The sequence below is a fragment of the Nematolebias whitei genome, chromosome 2 (genome assembly GCF_014905685.2).
Source record: "Nematolebias whitei isolate Nwh7 chromosome 2, NemWhi1, whole genome shotgun sequence".
NCBI classification, from domain to species: Eukaryota; Metazoa; Chordata; class Actinopteri; order Cyprinodontiformes; family Rivulidae; genus Nematolebias; species Nematolebias whitei.
The window spans coordinates 54,868,273-54,889,232 of NC_056499.1; the positions used below are offsets into that span (position 1 = coordinate 54,868,273).

At 45.0% G+C, this 20,960-nt stretch overlaps 1 protein-coding gene across 1 annotated transcript in view; it reads left to right on the forward strand.

Annotated features, from left to right (window-relative positions):
• Window positions 1-20,162, forward strand: part of tppp3 (tubulin polymerization-promoting protein family member 3) — a 27,532-nt gene extending 7,370 nt beyond the window's left edge. The window contains exons 2-4 of the mRNA XM_037697744.1: window positions 9,581-9,781; window positions 10,227-10,380; window positions 19,778-20,162. Of these exons, the coding sequence (XP_037553672.1) occupies window positions 9,594-9,781; window positions 10,227-10,380; window positions 19,778-19,972 (537 nt within the window). The 5' untranslated portion in view covers window positions 9,581-9,593 and the 3' untranslated portion in view covers window positions 19,973-20,162. The remainder of the gene's footprint in view (window positions 1-9,580; window positions 9,782-10,226; window positions 10,381-19,777) is intronic.
• The last annotated feature ends 798 nt before the right edge of the window (window positions 20,163-20,960 follow it).

Sequence of the window (20,960 nt, forward strand, 5' to 3'; positions counted from 1 at the left end):
CTCTCTCTCTCTCTCTCTCTCTCTCTCTCTCTCTCTCTCTCTCTCTCACACACACACACACACACACACACACAATCATTTGAGTCAACTTTGCTTTATAGTTTTTATTTGGGTAAAACTACAGTTTCCTCAAATGACTGAGGTGGCCAAAGATTAATCTATGGTGGCCAAGGCCATCATTGGCCACCCCCTGGCTCCTCCACTGCACCTGCTGGTGGATAAAATTACTTCATCCACTCACCAGGATCCATTACTCTGCCCTGCCTCAGACAAGAACAACCCCACCTCTGTAGCATAACTCCTACCTACTTGAATATCTTGCAAAAACAACACTAAGTCTTACTTGCATTCCCTGCTCAACTCTCATCTCGAAAACTACAAACATTCACTATTTAAATCCTTTAGTGGAGTTGGACATACTGCTTTTGTAAGAGACTAAAGCCCTTAACTGGACCTTTTTAAACACTCTCCGGAGAGGAAGGCAGTTGTTTTTTAGGCGGCTGTGGCTGCGTGGTTAGAGCAGTCGTCCTCCAATGCAAGAGTTGGGGGTTCGAATCCACCAGCAGTCACATGCCAAAGTGTCCCTGGGCAAAACACTGAACCCCTCGTTGCCTCCGATGCGTGTCCCATCGGTGTATGAATGCGATAAAGCTCTGATTATTCTTTGTAGAGATCTAGTAGAGTGCTGTATGAATGGGCAAATTAGGGCACAGTTTGTATTGTAAAGCGCTTTGAGTATTTCGATGATAGAAAGGTGCTATATAAGTACAGTCCATTTAAAGTCCTGAACTGAGGATGCATTTGAGCAACTTTGAAATACGTAGTTGGAAAACACACACTGAGACACACCGTGCAGCTCACATGGGGAGGGCATTAACAGTTGGACCCACGGTATCATCAATTATGTTAACTTCTGTGTGGAAAACACTGGTTTCCAAGAGAGTATTGTATTTTCCTAACAACCAGCCCTGACCTGAAGGCTCTGCTGTACAAAACGAGGAGAATAAGGAGAGTGTAGCGGAACATCAGAAGGTGTGAGAAATGCTACAAAGACCATTTGGAGCAGCATATGGAGAAAAACAATGTTTGAGATCTGTGGAAAGGTCTCAATCTCCTCTCAGGCCATGGCAAGAGTGGGGATGGACAAGCTACTTCTGGAGACCAGTGCTGCCAGATCTTGCAATAGAAACAAGCAACCGGCTCTATGAAAACAAGCTCAAAAAAGCCCAACTGGCAATCCACCACATTGTGTAAAACAGAGGCCATTTTTAACATACTTTTAAGCTCTGAAAAAAAAAAAAAAACCATTTTGAATATGTAACAAATATGTAAATCATATTTTTTCCTACATATTTTTAAAAACAAAACATCCTGACATCTGCGTGTGAGTGGAGCCCCCTAGTGGTCGGCCACGGTTTGAGTGTTTGTTTGAGTGTGCGCCTGTCATCTCGCCAACTTGGGCGGGAGCGATAAACAGGAAACGAGGGCATGGAAGGAACAAACTACCTACTACCACTCGCCTTTTCCTTTATTGTGTGGATCTGGGAGATAATCAACTAATTTCACTCAGAAAGAAAGTCAAGCCCAAATAAGCAACTTCATGTTCAAAAACAAGCCCAAAAAACCGCAACCCGCGACTCACAAGATTTGCAAGTGACTTTAGGAAAAAACAAGCCAAAAGTCGCTTATAATAAGCAGACTTGGCAACACTGCTGGAGACTAGCTCAGGGCAAACGAGTTTAACCTGTTTTCAAATTGATTTGACTCTACTCCTACTCTGGCCCCCATCCATTGGGGTCCCATTTCTTTGCACCTCTTCAGGCCAGTCGCCTCCTCTCAACTCCCCAGACTACTCTGCTCTAACCCCCCACTGTCATTGAGAACTCCCACTATCACTTAACGCTCTCAGCCATGCCCCAGAGTCCCCTTTCTGCTCCCTCTCCATCACTTCGGACCAGGTGAGGTGAGATCCCAAGAGGACTTCGTCCAGGAAAGAGACAGGACCCGATGCCCTCGGCTCCAGAGTATCCAGAGAGTGCAGCCATTGTTTTAGAGGTGCTATGGTTTTAGAGATGTTGTTTTTATTTTATTCATGAAGATAGAAATATGTTTCAAATACCACAGAGCTCATCTTACACAAATAACTGACTTCATCCTCTGGAATCTGGCACCTTCATACTAAGAAGAATACACATGTACCTTACAGAAAATGTGTATGGTGACAGAAGCTTTCTGTTTCTTTGTTTTTATCACGTCCTTTTGTACTGAAGCATAGACAGGTGGGCTGACCTGAAGTTTGTACTCTATCAGAACTAAGACACATATCCTCCTGCAGAACTAACGGTCTCTGGCTAACTTTAGCCCCACCTACTCTGACTTACAGCAACTGTTATTGGTTGGTTCTTACAGACATGTTAATGTTTTACATGTGATTGAGCATGAGTTAAACTTTCTCCACAGAAACCAGAAACACGTGTGTTTGTGCAGAAAGGCAGCCTCTCAAAGGGCGTCAGGTCTTTGTTACCACAGCAACTAGTGTTGAGGATTGCATCAACGTGTGTGTAATCACAGAATTGTGAGAAACCACAGTGAGGTCATGTCTCATACACACACATGCACGCACGCACGCACGCACACACACACACACACACACACACACACACACACACACACACACACACACACACACACACCATCACACACACACACACACACACTCATGCATGCCTGCAGCAGATGGAACACAAGAAACTGCAAGGAAAACAGCAAAGATGTGACAGGCACCTGCAGGAGTCAAGAAATAGATTTTTTTTTATCAACAGGTTAGCATTTGAGGTAACTGATTTCTGAATTTTATACTTTAAATTATATGTCAAAATTGGAGCAGAAACACTAAATCACAATGTAAACAAATGCCTAGAATTCCTTGAAGGAATACATTTCAGGGGGCAATGGGGTAGAGGTAGGGCAGCCAACCTGGGACCAGAAAGCCATGGTGCGACTCTGCCAGGCCCACATGCCGTGGTGTCCCTGAGCAAGACATTCAATCCCAAATGGCTTCCCGGGCACCTACATAGCTGCCCACTGCTCCACCTGAGTGCATCTCAGGTGTGATGGGTTAAATGCAGAGAACTAATTTTGTCATTATGCAGGTACATATAATGATAACACATATATATTTTGTCCATCTTCTTTCATGCCAGCACTTTAGACTAAGATTCACCTATGAGGGGAAATACCCAAAATGTAGCTGTTTTGGTCAAATCTTAAAAATGATGTTATGTAAAATGCCAAGCTATATCAGTTAAAACAACTCTCAGCTACTACCTCACCAAGTTTTAGTTCAATGTTTGTAAAAATTGACTGACTTATTGTCACTTCTGTGTTGGCTAATGTTGAGTCGCTTTGATAACCATCTTAAAATTGACTCTAGACCCAATTAGTTTTACATTTACATCCAGTGATTACTTTCTGAAAGCTTCCCTAAAATCTGTCCACTGAATTCTTTTAGATATTTTGATAAAAGACGAACAAATGAACACACACACACAGACATAAATAAGATCAGATCATTCCACCGTCACTTTTTGGAGGCGGTTGATTAAAACAACACATGGCCTAACCCTGATCCTGTGGTCCAAAATTAAAAAATAAATAAATATCTGCCACTGTTCCAGAAACTTGAGCAGGGAGGCCAAAACATCCTGCTCCCAGTCCACATCTTCCAGTTCTTCTGGAAGGATTTTGAGGTGTTCAAAGCCAAATTAATCATTCCAGCATGTTCTGGGTCTTTCCCAGGATCTCCTCGCAGTTGGACATGCTCTGAACACCTCACTAGGGTGCCATCTGGGGGCACACTTACCAGATACCTGAACCACATCAACTGGCTCCTCAATGTGGAGGAGCAGTGGCTCCACTGAAAGTCTCTCTGGGATGAATTAACATTTTTGCTTTTCAATTCAGCTCCCTTTTCACCACAACAGACTATCACAGAATACTGTTGAAACCTTACCAATCCGTTTGTCAGTCTCCCTCTACAGTCTTCCCTAACACTACAAAGAAAATCTGAATCTGTAGAGACTAATCAGAGCTTTAGATCACATTCATACACTGATTGGATACACATCAGAGGCAGTGAGGGGTTCAGTGTCTTGCCCAGGGACACTTCATGTGACTGTTGGTGGAATCGAACCCCAAGCTCTCCCTTTGGAAGAGACTGCTCTAATCACTTAGCCACAGCTGCCCCCAAAGTGTAATGTTGGCATCAATATGCCATGGTCTCCAGTTCTCATTGGATGGCTGCTGAGTATGAAACTGCTGGGATGTCATCTTCAAATGTGAAGTCATGTTCTCTGTTTGAAAAGGGTGGAATGCACTCTCCACAATAAAAATTAGGTGCTGCCTCAAGGGAAGGGTTTTGTTGTAGAGATCTAGCAGAGTGCTCTATGAATGCGTAAATGAGGGCACAGATTGTGTTGTAAAGCGCTTTGAGATTCTTGACTAGGTAGAAAGTACATGTCCATTTACCATTTACCCTGTTATATGTAGGTAGCAAAGATGGAGTCACGAGACCAACAAACCAAACTTTTCTGTGCCCCTGGATGTGCCAAGAAATTCTGTCCACAAAAGTTATAAACATAATTATTTACAATAAGCAGCCCTGGCAGAGTCAATTTCTCCTTCCGAGGAGGCCCAACTTACTACCAATAATAAGAATCAGCTTTTCACACCATTTCAATAGGGACAAAATGCCCCAAAATGGCAACAGGCTCCAATCTTATACTCACGAAGCACCCCCTACAGGGTACCCCAGGAAAAACAGTCAAACGCATTCCCCAAGTCTACTAAACACATGGAGACTGGTTAGACAGCTTCAGTGTCCCCTCAAAGACCCTAGCAAGGGTGAAGAACAGGTCTAGTGTTCCTTTGCTGGGACATAACCCACCAAGTTCCTCCTGAATCCATGGTTTAACCATCATCCAGTCTCTTCTCCAGCACCCTGAACAAACCCTACCAGAGAGGCTGAGGAGCATGATTTTTCTGCAAGTGGAACACTTGTTTTGTGTCCACTTCTTGAAAAGAGGAACCCCCACACCTGTCTGCCAGTCCAATGACACGGCCTAATGTCCGCACAATGTTCCAATGACGTGTCAACAAAAACAGCTGTTATAATATATTCTATACCTGGAGCAGGGAGAGGAGGAGCAATCGTCATCCATTTCAGAAGGTTTATTTTACCCACATGTAAATGTAGGGGAACACCACCTCAGAAACAGAACACCACCTCAGAAACAGTTCACCTCATCTCAAACAAACATCATTCATGTGTTTTGTGTTTTGAACTGTTTAAAATAAGATGCATCTATTCCCTTGGGAACAAACAGACTTTATTTTACAGGTGTTCAACTCAGCTCACAAACTCCTTAGTTGACACTAATGTGAATGTATAAAAAAAACTGTTACTGTGTTAACCACTTCCAATATGAACTCATTTCAGATGAAACGGACAGATCGTTTTAATGAGTTTGGTTCAAACGACCTTGAAGTGAAACATCTGCCGAGACTTTAACTTTTATCAACAAAAAAAAGGAGTATTACTCCCAGGATGGGTTCCCATGCAGATAACACCATGAGAACCCTTTTGTTTCAGGACATTTTTTTTCCAGGAGATGAACAGCGACACCTTTTGATGAACATTGCATGTTATTTAAAAATATGTCATATCTGAATGTTTATTTATGAAAATGTGTGTTTCAAATAATCTCTTTAAGATAATCATGTTTTATTTTTCTCATTTTAAAAAGAAGAGTGACTTTTTAAAGGCAGACAGAGAAAATGGACTGTGATTTTTTTTTAAACATGACAAAGAGTTAGGACCACCCCGTCTTTTGAGGTGTGGTCCAAAGTCAATCTGTAACACACAGACTGTTAAGTTAAGTTTCACTTCTACACCACTTTCAGGTCTCTCTTTTAAACGAGTCCTCTAGGCTCAATGGGATTTACCTGTCTAAATTTAAAGTTGAATGAAAAACTTCTACTTCTTCACTTATGCTTCTACACAACTACTTCCATCACATCTTCTTCAAGCATTGAACTTCGAGCAAACTTCAGAGAAGAAACTTCCTCCTAGTGAGATGTCCTGGGAAGAAGAGAAAAATCTTTTCTGCAAACGTCTCAGGACGAGAGAACCTGACGAACCAGAGCATCACACCGCAGAGTGGTAAATCCCAGTTGACTTCAGAGCCAGTGGCCGGACCTTCGTCCCTCCAACTGATGATAGGTGATCTTTGAGGAAAAAATCCTCCTCTCAGTCACCGGAGCATCTCAGGCCTTGCTGGTATCAATTTAAGCAGTTGTGGACATTCTGACAGCTCATTCTGGTGAGAGAGACCCTTCAACGCACTTTCTGGTGGTCATACATCACAATAATATTGCTTGATATACACCACAGTTAATTTAGACACAACTACTCCACAAACAGAACCAGTCCAAAAAATCTGCCTTTTTAAAAGTTTCACAGATTTTAATAATCAAGTAGACCTTTGATACAAAGCTATTTCGTTATTCATTTGTTTGTTATGAATAATCTTTATCAGATATATCACAGATCATTATTTTTGTACTAAAATACATCATATCAACTACATTTGTGATTATTTTGGCACATCTGTGTGTATTACTGATTTGATGCCCTTTAAACATGAGAAAAGAACTCCCAGAGCACAAATCTTGAGCCTGATTAATAATTTTCTTGCTTAAGAACTGGAAAGCAAGTGGTACCCCTTCAGAATAAAATTACTAATAAAAATTCAATGATCTGAGAACCCTTTCCTCTACATAAATTACAAAGATCACCAGCCCTGGGCCATTGCCACCTCACTATGCAGTCACAAACAATGGTCCCGAGTGTAATAGAAAACCCATCTTCTTTAGAGCTTGATCTCACCTTCCAGGAGGATTCACCACCATTGATGAATGGGAAGCTGTACTTTATCATGTGACCCATCTCTCAACCAATAACATCTACCCATCTTGTGTTCTATAATGGGTGGGTATGTGAATGTTGGGAGTTGTAGGCATAAAACTAAAACTACAATCTCTACCGGAAATAGAATCAGATTGTGTTTTAACAAAATATCATTCTAAATAACAAAACAGGATACATATATCTAGACGTTTCATTAAGTTAATATATTATCTGATAAAATTATATTTCACAGCCCAGCAACATCCAGAGCCTTGAGGAACTCCTCCACCCCCTGGGCTTTTCTGCCATTTTAACATTAAAATGATGGGGAGTTTTGATTTATGTCAGAATGTCCAAAAACTGTCACGATTGGGTTTGGGATTCAGAGTAAGCCAGACACAGGAGTGCAAAAACAAGAACAGTTTTTATTAACTAGTCTGCTGGTTGCTGGGGTCAGGGTACAAGGCAGGAGTCCAAACTTCTCAGTCTGAATGTGGCAGGTGAAATCCAGAGGCGTGGTCCAATGGTCATAGCAGGGGTCAAGCACGTACAAGCAGAGAAACAAGAACAGGGCCGAGTCATGATCCAAAAGAGTAGTCAAAGGGAGAGCAAGAGTCGTTACCGTGGTCAGATATGCAGACAAATCCAGAGAGGAGCAAGGCAAGGCGAGGAGTCAAACAGGCGAGGGTTCAAGGCAAGACAAGGCAAAAGACAAAATTATGGAACATGATACTATGACTGAAGGCTTCACTATCAGGGACCATGGGAGGTTTAGCTAATGACAGAAGAAAAACAGCATGATGACAAAGAGGAGCAGAAACATGACATGAAGGGGCTGTGAGTATGAGACAGAGGCTGATGGGGGTCAGCGAGGGCTGCTGATCATGACATAGCCCCCCCCCCCCATTAAGGTCTGGCATCCAGACGAATAAATTGGTAGACAGAATGGCCATCCAGAGGGGTCAGGTGGGCTGCCAGGAGGTCGTCCGACAATTAGCAATGTCCAGGGAAAAAGGCCGGGCGACCTTCCAAGACCTCGAGATGGGACCAGATCTGTAGTGGGTGGCGTGGAGACCTGGGGCCCTGCAATGGGCAGCGTGGAGATCTGGGGCCCTGCAGCGGGCGGCGTGGAGACCTGGGGCCCTGCAGTGAGCGGCGTGGAGACCTGTGGCCCTGCAGCGGGTGGTGAGGAGGCCTGTGGCCCTGCAGCGGGTGACATGGATGGCTGTGGATCTGCAGTGGGTGACGTGGATGGCTGTGGATCTGCAGCGGGCGACATGGATGGCTGTGGATCTACAGCGGGCAACGTGGATGGCTGTGGATCTGCAGCGGGCGGCGTGGAGGCCTGTGGCTCTGCAGCGGGTAGGGTGGAGACCTGGGGCCCTGCAGCGGGCGACGTGGAGACCTGGGGCCCTGCAGTGGGCGACGTGGAGGCCTGTGGCCCTGCAGCGGGTGACGTGAATGGCTGTGGATCTGCAGCGGGAGGCATGGAGACCTGTGGCCCTGCAGCGGGTGGCGTGGAGGCCTGTGGCTCTGCAGCGGGCGGTGTGGAGGCCTGTGGCTCTGCAGCGGGCGGCGTGGAGGCCTGTGGCTCTGCAGTGGGTGGCGTGGAGACCTGGGGCCCTGCAGCGGGCAGCGTGGAGACCTGGGGATCTGCAGCGGGCGACGTGGAGACCTAGGGCCCTGCAGCGGGCGACGTGGAGACCTGGGGCCCTGCAGCGGGTGACGTGGAGGCCTGTGGTGCTGTAGCAGGTGGTGTGGAGGCATGTGGTGCTGCAGCAGGCGATGGGGTCAGAGCTGCAGCAGGCGATGGGGTCAGAGCTGCAGCAGGCGATAGGGTCAGAGCTGCAGCAGGCAATGGGGTCAGAGCTACAGCAGGCGATGGGGTCAGAGCTGCAGCAGGCGATGAGGTCAGAGCTGCAGAGGCGATGGGGTCAGAGCTACAGCAGGCGATGGGGTCAGAGCTGCAGCAGGCGATGAGCTATGAAAAGTCACAATTGGGTTTAGGATTCAGAGTAAGCCAGACACTGGAGTGCAAAAACAAGAACAGTTTTTATTAACTAGTCTGCTGATTGCTGGGCTCAGGGTCCAAGGCAGGAGTCCAAACTTCTCAGTCTGAATGTGGCAGGTGAAATCCAGAGGCGTGGTCCAATGGTCGTAGCAGGGGTAAAGCAAGTAGAAGCAGAGAAACAAGAACAGGGCCGAGTCATGATCCAAAAGAGTAGTCAAAGGGAGAGCAAGAGTTGTTACCATGGTCAGATATGCAGACAAATCCAGAGAGGGGCAAGGCAAGGCGAGGAGTCAAACAGGCGAGGGTTCAAGGCAAGACAAGGCAAAAGACAAAACTATGGAACAGGATACTATGACTGATGGCTTCACTATCAGGGACCATGGGAGATTTAGCTAATGACAGAAGAATAACAGCATGATGACAAAGAGGAGCAGAAACATGACTTGATGGGGCTGTGAGTGTGAGACAGGGGCTGATGAGGGGTCAGCAGGGGCCACTGATCATGATAAAAACTGTTTCTACTAGTAATAGGTTGGGGAACTGTTGTTCATCTCACGAAGCTTAGCTTTGTTTGTTTTGTTTTTTATCGTGTCGTCTTTTAGCCATCATCCCGTCATGGCAGAGAGTTCAGACATGGAGCAGCTCCTTTTGACTTTCAAAAGATTTGCTGTTCATGGAGACACAAAGGCAACTGGGAAGGAGCTGAACGGGAAGAACTGGGCCAAACTGTGCAAGGACTGCAAGATCACTGACAACAAGAATGTCACCAGCACTGATGTGGACATTGTCTTTTCCAAAGTGAAGTAAGTGTTTTTATGAGTAATACCCCCAATTGTTGTTCAAAATGTTTTCAAGAATTCCATTAAAAAAATAGGTAGCACACAGTCTACGGCAGTCAAACAGCAGGTTTATCAGATTAATATCATACCCTTTACATAATAGGTGACTAACAGATCCTTACTTGAATGCACCTCATGACTATGCTCTAATGACTTGAATATTTTTGCTTCCAGTTGCAGTAAACTATGGCATAAAATAATAACCAAGAAATAAACACAAGCTCTTAATTTTGAACTTTTCTCAAAATGCATAATTTTCAATTGGAGCAGAGTTGAATTTGTCTCTGAATGGCCTGTGACTTCCTTGAAACTAGGCTTGTTGTTGCGTGCGTGTAAGAATCAGAAAATATTATTGACAAAAGAATTACTGTTTCAAGTCCATACACGCTTGTTTTCTCTGTGTGTTCAGACAGAGGACTGCTCGAGTCATCACCTACGAGGAGTTTGAGGAAGCACTCAAACAGTTGGCTCCCAAAAAATTCAAAGGTCAAAGTAAGGAGGAGGCTCTGCAGTCCATCTACAAGCTGGTGGAGGGCCGAGAGCCCAGCAACGTTGGAGTGACGGTGAGACTTTTTTGAAACCAGGATGTTTCATCATTGTCTCAACTTCATTCAGTCAGTTGCTACAGGCTTCTCCATTTCAGGCAGCAACACAATCTAAGAAACATTGTGATTGGGGAAATTTAAGATTGAGCTACAGCTGAAAAGACCTAGTCACCTTTGTGGACCAGCTGCACCTCAGAAAAACTAAAGACCAGGGTCCCCATGTACAAAGTGTGCGTAAACACAAAAACATGGCATACACCCCTTTTCACTCAAAACTTCAGATGTATCAAGAATAAAATGACAGTGGAAATGTGTGCAGCCATACGCCAAATTCTTGGCTGGCATACGTATGTTTCTATGGATATTTGTCCATTAGAGACACATAGAGGTGATTCTGGGAAACTGTTGATGATGTGAAAATTACTACCGTACACACAGGACACCCAATGAACAATTAATACAGCCACTTGTAAAAGATTGTACAAAATAGGGCAGAAAATCCCTTCAACAACAATGGCTTTAGCCTTATTAGAGGATATAACAAATGGATCAATACACAGAGGGTATTTAGAGAAAGGGTTTTCTGGACCACGATGACGGCTGGCTCATCAGACATTTTAGGTTTCTAAGGTCAATCCTTCTGGAACTGTGCTTGGAGCTGCGGCCAGTCCTGGCACGCGACACAGCGAGGAGCCGTGCGCTGCCTGTACACATACAACTGCTGACCGCACTGGGATTCCTATAGCAACAGGGTCATTCCAGAGGGAACTGGTAGACCGATAGGTACTGTGCCAGTGGACCCTGAGCGAAGCCATTTAAGAAGGACATCCATGGTCCCCAGTCCCTCAGATGGCACCACATCAAGAACCATCATTCAGCAGCTGATAGAACCACATGGACCAAGTCTTACTCTGGAAAACCTTTGCCAGATTCTGCAATTCAGATTTTGTTGGTAACCCCTTCCTTAAAGGAATAGCCTGATAATTTTTGAAATTATGTTATGTCACCCCTTCCTGTGCTGCCACCTTACCGTGGTGGAGGAGTTTGGGTGTCCCAGTGATCCTAGGAGCTATGCTGTCAGGGGCTTCATGTCCCTAGTAGGGTCAGCCAAGGCAGACAGGTCCTAGGTGAGGGACCAGACAAAGTGCAGCCCAAAGACCCCTTATGATGAGTACAATCTATGGAAACAATGTTCCCTTGCCCAGACGTGGGTAACTGGGGCTCCACTCTGGAGCCGGGCCTGGAGGTGGGGCATGCTTGCGAGTACCTAGTGGCCAGGATTTTACTCATGGAGCTCGGCCGGGCACAGCAAAACAGGCGACATGGGTCCCCCTTCCCGTGGGCTCACCACCTGTGGGAAGGGCCAAAGGGGTCGGGTGCAATGTGGGATGGGTGGTGGCCGAGGGCGGGGATCCTGACGGTCTGATCCTTGGCTACAGAAGCTGGCTATTGGGACATGGAATGTCACCTCTCTGGTGGGGAAAGAGCCTGAGCTGGTGTGTGAGGTTGAGAGATTCTAGCTAGAAATAGTTGGACTCACCTTAACGCATGGCTCTGGCTGGAACCAGTTTCCTTGAGAGGGGTTGGACACTCTTCCACTCTGGAGTTGCCCATGGTGAGAGGCGCTGAGCAGGAGTGGGCATACTTGTTGCCTGTACGTTGGGGTTCACCTCGGTGAATGAGAGGATAGACTCTCTCCGCCTACGTGTGGGGGGACGGGTTCTGACTGTTGTTTATGCTTATGCACCAAACAGCAGCTCAGATTACCCACACTTTTTGGAGTCCTTGGAGGGGGTACTGGAGAGTGCACCTCCTGGGACTCCCTTGTTCTACTGGGGGACTTCAATGCTCATGTGGGCAATGACAGTGAGACCTGGAGGGGTGTGGTTGGGAGGAACAGCCCCCGTGATCTGAACCTGAGTGCTGTTCTGTTATTGGACTTCAGTGCTCGTCATGGATTGTCCATAACGAACACCATGTTCAAGCATAAGGGTGTCCATATGTGCTCTTGGCACCAGGACACCCTAGGCTGCAGTTTGAAGATCGACTTTGTTGTTGTCTCATCTGATCTGTGGCCACATGTCTTGGACACTCGGGTGAAGAGAGGAGTGGTGCTGTCCACTGACCACTACCTGGTGGTGAGTTGGCTCCGATGGTGGGGAAGAATGCCGGTCAGACCTGGCAGACACAAAAGTATTGTGAGGGTCGGCTGGGAACGTCTGGCAGAGTCTCCCGTGAGACAGAGCTTTAACTCCCACCTCCGGGAGACCTTGGAAACACGTTCTGGGGGAGGCGGGGGACATTGAGTCCGAGTGGGCCATGTTCTGCGCCTCTATTGTCGAGGCGGCTTATCGGAGCTGTGGCCGCAAGGTTGTCAGTGCCTGTTGTGGTGATAACCCTTGTACCCGGTGGTGGACACCGGCGGTAAGAGATGCTGTCAGGCTAAAGAAGTCCCATCGGGCCTTTTTGCCTGTGGGACCCCAAAAACAGCTGATGGGTACTGGCAGTCCAAGCGACATGCGGCTCGGGTGGTCGCTGAGGCAAAAACTCGGGTGTGGGAGAAGTTCAGAGAGGCCATGGAGAATGACTTCCGTACGGCTTCGAGACAATTCTGGTCCACCATCCGGCATCTCGGGGGGGAAAGCAGTATGCCACCAACACTATTTATAGTGGAGGTGGTGTGCTACTGACCTCAACTCGGGATGTTGTGGGTCGGTGGGCAGAATACTTTGAAAACCTCTTCAATCCCACTGGCATGTCTTCCAATGAGGAAGCAGAGCCTGTGGACATTGGGTTGGGCTCTCCAATCTCTGGTACTGAAGTCACTGAGGTGGTTTAAAAGCTCCTTAGTGGCAAGACCCCAGGGGTGGATGAGATTTGCCCGGAGTTCCTTAAGGCTCTGGATGTTGTGGGCTTGTGTTGGCTTACACGACTCTGCAATATCGTGTGGACATCAGGGGCAGTTCCTCTGGATTGGCAGACTGGGGTGGTGGTCCCCCTATTCAAAAAGGGGGACCATAGAGTGTGTTCCAACTACAGGGGGATCATGCTCTTAAGCCTCCCTGGTAAGGTCTATTTGGGGGTTCTGGAAAGGAGGGTCTGTTGGATAGTCAAACCTCAGATTCAGGAGGAGCAATGCGGTTTTAGTTGTGGAACATTGGACCAGCTCTTGTAGTGGTGTCAAGATCAGCTTTCTGACCCTCCACTACTAATTATTTAAATATAACGGGTTCGCTCTTTTTTGAGTTAAATTTCTGCCATGTGACGAAGTACTGTGAGGACTGTGTTTAAATCAGTGACATGAGACGTTAATTTCCTTTGACCCATCAGAATAAATGTGGTCATTTATTTAACAGAATCAAAATTTAACATCAAATCATGTACACGTGATTAGCTGATCTGGTTCTGATTACTAAAACTTGGCACGCTTTACGAATAAGACAACAAGACATTTCTGAAGGCATCTAGATTACTGGCAAAATATAAGAGTTTAAAGGAAGGAATGAAGAGAAAAGATGGGTAAAGGGGGTGTCTGTTCGGACCAGGATGGCACGCTTCCTCCAACACTAGCTCAAACCTCCGGTACACTTGGCGTGTCACGACTCGTTACCTTTGCAGAAGATAAATCAGCTCCGGTGTCGGGTCCATTTCAACGCTACCTTCCAGCGTCTCCAGTAAGAGCGGCTGGCCATTGTCAGAAATCGTGTCGTTTACTCCGTTCAACAAACACGCTCAGCTCCCGGGTGGATTCACAGCAAGCCGTGAGTCCGTCAGAGTTTCCACTCAGATGTAGAAGACTCCATAATCCCAAGAAAGACTCAGGAAACTGGAAGACTAGACTGGCTAGACTCGACTGGCTAGACCCCAACTCGACTCAGAAGACTGACTGAGTAGTTCCAGGAAGTGTGGACTTTTAAAGAGTTCTCACTTCCGGTCACTCAGGACTTCCCGATTCCTTGAAACAACCAACAGGGGGTGGTTCTAGTGATGTCAGAGGGTTATTACAAGTCAAGAGGACAGCAGGAATGTTTAGGAACGTTTAGAACAGACAGAGAAATGTTTTGAAGAAGTGAGAAATTTTACAGGTGCCAGTTGCTCTTATTTACTGTCTGCTAGGTTTAAAAACAATACACTTCATTCTAATAACTTCTTTCTGACTGTCTCTGACTTTTGACCGACATCACTACTTCTCCTTTAGACAGAAAATCAAACTGCATAATTACTTTATAAATAGACATTTAACTTGATTTCTAATTTAAACGAGGTGTAAAAAAATCATTAATACTGTTTCACAGTTGATTTAAAAGGAGTAGTTCATTTCAACTTTAGAAATTATATGAACTAAACACACTTGATTTATCAAGATATTGTAATAGTAATGATAATATTAAAAGAAGAGTGTTCTTTCAATTGATTACTTCAGGATACAATTAGACAGTCTCTGGATGAGCTAATTTGTATTTCTGGATTCAAATCAATGAAATAACAGTTCCTGTCCCATGAAGGTCTTTAGAGGCAGGTTTTGGTCGGAGGCCGAGTTCACTACACTACACCCTCAGCAGGGTCCTGGAGGGTGCGTGGGAGTTTGCCCAACCAGTCTACATGTGCTTTGTGGACTTGGAGAAGGCATTCGACCGCGTCCCTCGGAGAGCCCTGTGGGGGGTGGGGGGGTGGGGGGGGTACTCTGGGAGTATGGAGTACCAGACCCTTTAATACGGGCTGTTAGGTCCCTGTACGACTGGTGTCAGAGCTTGGTCCACATTGCCGGCAGTAAGTCGGGCTCATTCCCAGTTAGACTTGGACTCCACCATGGTTGCCCTTTGTCACCGATTCTGTTTATAACGTTTATGGACATAATTTCTAGGCACAGCCAAGGTGTTGAGGAGATCCATTTTGGTGGCCTTAGGATCTCTTCTCTGTTTTTTCGCAGATGATGTGGTCCTATTGGCTTCATCAGGTCATGATCTACAGCTTTCACTTGAGCAATTTGCAGCCGAGTGTGACGCGGCCCGGATGAGATCATTTCCTCCAAATCCGCGGCCATGGTCTTGAGCCAGAAAAGGATAGAGTGTCATCCACGGGTTGGGGAGGAGGTCCTGCCCCAAGTGGAGGAGATTAAGTACCTCAGGGTCTTGTTCACGAATGAGGGAAAAATTGAGCGAGAGATCGATAGGCGGATAGGTGCAGCATCGGCAGTGAAGAGGGCGCTGTACCGGTCTGTCGTGGTGAAGAGAGAGAGCTGAGTCAAAAGGCGAAGCTCTCAATATACCAGTCGATCTACATTCCTACCCTCACCTACGGTCATGAGCTTTGCTTTGTGACCGAAAGAACGAGATCTCGGATACAAGCGGCCGAAATGAGTTTTCTCTGCATGGTGTCTGGGCTCTTCCTTGGAGATAGGGTGAGAAGCTCGGTCATCCGGGAGGGACTCAGAGTAGAGCCGCTGCTTCTCCACATCGAGAGGAGCCAGTTAAGTTGGCTCGGGCATCTGGTTAGGATGCCTCCTGGATGCCTCCCTGGTGAGGTGTTCCGGGCAAATCCCACCAGAAGGAGACCCAGAGGAAGACCCAGGACACGCTGGAGGGACTATGTTTCTCGGCTGGCATGGGAATGCCTTGGGATTCCCCTAGAGGAGATGGCCCAAGTGGGTGGGGAGAGGGAAGTCTGGGTCTCCCTACTTAGGCTGCTACCCCCGTGACTCGACCCCAGATAAGCAGAAGAGAATGGATGGATGGATGTTCTGTCAATCGGTTATCAGTAGTTAGAACCTTATTAGCAGTGACATCAGAGCAGAGAGAATGAAGAAAGAAGAGGAAGTCTTCATCCATGCTAGGCTAATGGCTAGCCAAACGAATGTTTGTTTTATAACTGACACGTTTTAAAACAAGCCCAGGCAACCTATATGGCATCACAACAAAGTTGTCTCAGGGCACTTTACAGAAACATTCACATACATAGAAAAGCCAATTAGTAAAGTTCTCTATCTAAGGAATCAAGCAAAAAGTTGAATCTTGGCTTCGTTGCAGTCTCCCATCCTGCGCAAGCACAGTGGCAACAGTGGAAAGGAAAAACTCCCTTTTAAAAGGAAGAAACCTCCAACACAACCAGGCTCAGGACAAGCAGCCATCTGCTTTGACCGGCTGGTTTGTGAGGACAGGAAGGAGAGACAGACGAACACAGAATGGTAGGTATAGGTCCAGGTGTACCAGAAAGGCAAAAAAAACATGTTAAGGATAGAAAAAATAATTACAAATACAAAACAAGTTGAGCAGAGTAATTAAAGACAGTAGCAGAGTGAAAAGTGTGGTCAGTTTGTCCTCCAGCAGTTTAAGCCTATAGCAGCATAACTAAGAGACAGCTCGGGAAACCCAAGCTGACCCTGACTATAGGATTTAGCAAAAAGGAACGTCTTAAGCCTAGTTTTAAAACTGGACAATGTGTCAGCCTCACGGACAGAGATTGGAAGTTGGTTCCACAAGAGAGGAGCCTGATAACTGAAAGATCTGCCTCCCATTCTGTTTTTGTAAATTCTAGGAACCACAAGTAAACCTGCAGCCTGAGAGCGAAGTGCTCTGTTAGGAAAATATGGGACAATAAGATCTGTATTATAAGATGGAGCCAGGTTGTTGAGAGTTTTGTAGGTTAGAAGTAAGATTTTGAATTCTTTTCTGGATTTGACAGGGAGCCAATGGAGAGAAACTAAAACTGGAGAGATATGATCTCTCCTACTAACTCCAGTTAAGACTCTGGCAGCAGCATTTTGAATCAACTGAAGACGTTTTAAAGAAGTATTTGGACACCCAGATAATAAACCATTGCAATAGTCCAGTCTAGACGTGACAAATGCATGGACCAGTTTTTCTGCATCATTTTTAGATAAGATGTTTCCATTTTTAGTGATATTACGCAAGTGGAAGAAGGCAGTTCTAGTAATGTTTTTAATGTGGGGGATTAAAGACATGTCCTGATCAAAAATAACACCAAGATTTTTATCATTAGAGCTGGAGGACAGATTAATGCCATCTAAGGAGGGAGAAAGACTGAAAAATTCATTCCTAAGATACTCAGGTCCAATAACCAAAACCTCAGTCTTGTCTGTGTTCAACAGGAGAAAATTAAGGGTCATCCAGGTTTTTATGTCTTTAAGACATGCTTGTAGTCTAAGTAATTGATTGGATGAAATTTACTCTCAATGACTGTGTAGTCATTTAATGTAAACTCAAAGGTTGTTAAAAAATGGTCGGACAGAATAGGATTTTGAGGAACTATTACCAAATCCTTAATCTCTATACCATAGGTCAGAACTAAATCAAGAGTGTGATGATAAGAATGAGTAGATGTGCGGACGTTTTGGGTAAAACCAAATGAGTCTATTAAATTATTAAAGGCTATGCTTAAGCTATCACTCTCAACATCCACATGAATATTGAAATCACCCATTATGATGATTTTATCAGTATTTAATAGTAAGTCAGTTAATAATTCTGAGAATTCAGACAAAACTGAGAGTAAGCACCTGGTGGACGATATATAACAACTAGTAAAAGTGGCTTTTCTGATTTCCATTTTGGATGAGAAAGACTGAGGGACAGTGATTCAAAAGAATCATAACTAATAACTGGTTTGGCATTAATCAGTAATCTTGACTGAAAAATAGAAGCTACTCCTCCACCTCAGCCAGTTGTTCTAGGAACATGAAAATTTAAATAATTCAAGTCAAGTCAAGTCATCTTTATTTGTAGAGCACAATTTAAAACAGATAAACTGTTATCAAAGTGGATTCATTTATGTTAGGATGGTACCATTTGGTGGCCCGGTTTGTGTCTGTGTTCCCTAGTGTTTTCTCTTTAGTTCAATTGGTGCCACCCTTGTCTCGTCACAGCTGTTTGTAATCACGTCTCGTCTTGTCCCTGTATATAAGCCGTCTGTTCAGTCTTGTTCTTGGTCGCGTCGTCTTCGTTGGGTCTCCGTGTTTCCCTGAGTCTTCTGAGTTTCCCTGAGTCTTCTGGTTTCCCCGAGTTCCTTCCGTGTTTCCCGTTCATCCTGTTATGTAAGTTTTGCTGCCTCGTCAGCCTGGTATTTTTATTTATTTTTTATCATTAAATATCTAATTTTGTATTCCTGCCAAGTTGAGTCCCTGTCTGCACTACTGGGTTCGTCCCTGACCCAAAAACCCTGACAATTTATACTAACAAAATCCTCCTGTTGTAGCCAAGTTTCTGTCAGACAGAATAAATCAATATGATGATCAGTTATCAGTTCATTAACTAACAGGGATTTAGAGGAAAGAGATCTGATGTTCAATAATCCACACTTAATGATTTTATAATTTTGCTCTGGTAAAGTAACTGTTTATTTTAATCAGATTTTTATGGTTTATATTTTTAGAGCTGATTTTTGGTTTATTTAATTTGAGCCATGGGCGAGCTGTCACTGTTCCAACTGGGGTGTGCGTGGGTAACAGAGGAGAAGCAGCAGAGAGGTGTGGAGGACTACAACTCTGCTTCCTGGACTGGACCCTGGGTTGTCAATAATTTGGGGGATAAACAAAATCAGCCATATTTCTAGAAAGAAGAGCGGCTTCGTCCAAAGTGGGATGGAAGCCATCTCTCCGCATCAGACCAGGTTTTCCCCGATTGGCGTAACCAGGTGTCATTACCGCCGACGTGAATAACAATCTTACTGTATTTAGCCTTAGCCTTAGTCAGCAGTTTCAAATAAGATTCTATGTCGCCCGCTCTGGCCCTCGGAATGCATTTGACTATGGCAGAAGGAGTCTCTAAAGCCACATTTCGGACTATGGAGCTTCCAAAAACCAGGGTCTGCTTCTTAGCGGGTGTGTCACTGAGTGAGGAAAATCAATTAGAAACTTGAGCAGGTCGGTGGTGAACTGGGGGCCTAGCCTTAGCACTATGCTTACTCTGGACCGTCACCTAGCCGGCCTTGGGTCCCGGCTGCTAGGGGTCTGCTGGAGGACCGCTAATGGCAGCTAGCCTCTGTGGTTCCGCGCTGTCTAAGGGGACCTGGCTAGCTCCTAGTTTTTCTACAGCGCAGAGCCGAGCTTCCAGTTCAGACAGCCTCTCTTCCAAAGCTACCATAAGACTGCATTTGTTACATGTATTTACCGTGACACATTTTTGTTTAGGTTGTCCCTGTTTTCTTAACTAAACAGATGTGTTTACATGGAAACATGGCACAAAGTACCACTGGAAATTCTTCATAGTACCCTCCTCATCATAACATTTTAAGTGTGAGAACAAAAAAAACTTACAAAGTGGACTAAGCTTTCCTAAAACAAGTTTTAATAAAAAGGTGCTACAGCCTAAAATATATTTCATTAGTCATTTCCCTCCAGTTCAACTTAAAGATCTACTGTTTTCTTCAGATTATTCGTTTGTGTCTGTGTGTCCAACAGAAGGTGTCAAAGACGGCAGCAGTGGACCGTCTGACCGACACGTCCCGTTACACTGGATCTCACAAAGAGCGCTTCGATGAGAGCGGACGGGGCAAAGGTCGAGAGGGGCGGGAGGAAATTGTGGAGAACACCGGCTATGTGGGAGCATACAAGAACGCTGGGACATATGATGCCAAAACAAAGACTGAGAAGTGATGAAGCAGCACCCCCTGCTGGGAACTAGCAGGAAGTGCAGATCATCCACGGAGCATCGTCTGGACCAAACCATGAACTGTGATCCGTGTGTGTCTGTATGAGAAAGAACTGGACAGAGTGTCACTCATAGAAGCTGCACTCAGATCAGATCTGTAAAACAAGTGGAAGTGACTGAAGAAAATTTGGAATATACACAAGCAGCAACTTATTACACACCTGAACTGTTGCACTTCACCAACAGTTTGTATTATCACTTTAGAAAATACTTTTCTCTCTCTTTCTGTAGTTTATGTTCCATGTCACTGGGTTTTTATTTCTGTCTTCTTTCTCCAAATGTTGTTTCTAGTTAGAAACATGTTTATTACATCCACAGAGATTGTTGCCTGTCATTCTACCTACTGACCACACTCCAGACCAGCTGATTAAAACAGGGTTTTTAAAAAAGAACTTTCAAATGTGTTTCCAACCAATTACAGGTTTTGCTGAAAATTAAACAGTGTAGTAAACCTGTCTGACAAGTCTGACTGTGCAAGAACAAGACGTTTATTTTCATCCATCCATGCATCTATCACCCTCCTCTTATAGGCCCTATTCACAATGACGTCAGACAACTGCCTTTCTGACTCGATGCTGTGGATCATTACTTCCGGGTATATTCTCCCTTGGGAGACCTGTCTGGAAACTTAATGGAATTTAATTCCTTCAACCTTTATTTATAGAGGTTATTTTACAAGATATAGCGCAAGGTAAGGTTAATAAAAACAGTAAGTGTTTGTTAGCTGTGGTAACGTTATCCATCATTGCAGCAACTTTAGCCACAATAGCAAAAATATACAACACAGGCTGTCAGTGCTCTAACGTTTAAAGGTTTACTAGCTATATTACCGATATTAAAACAGTATTTATGTGTTAGTTAGCTGTGGTAACGTTATCCATCATTATCAATTTACCATTCTGTAACTGTGTAAGGAAACAGCCTCCAACTGTA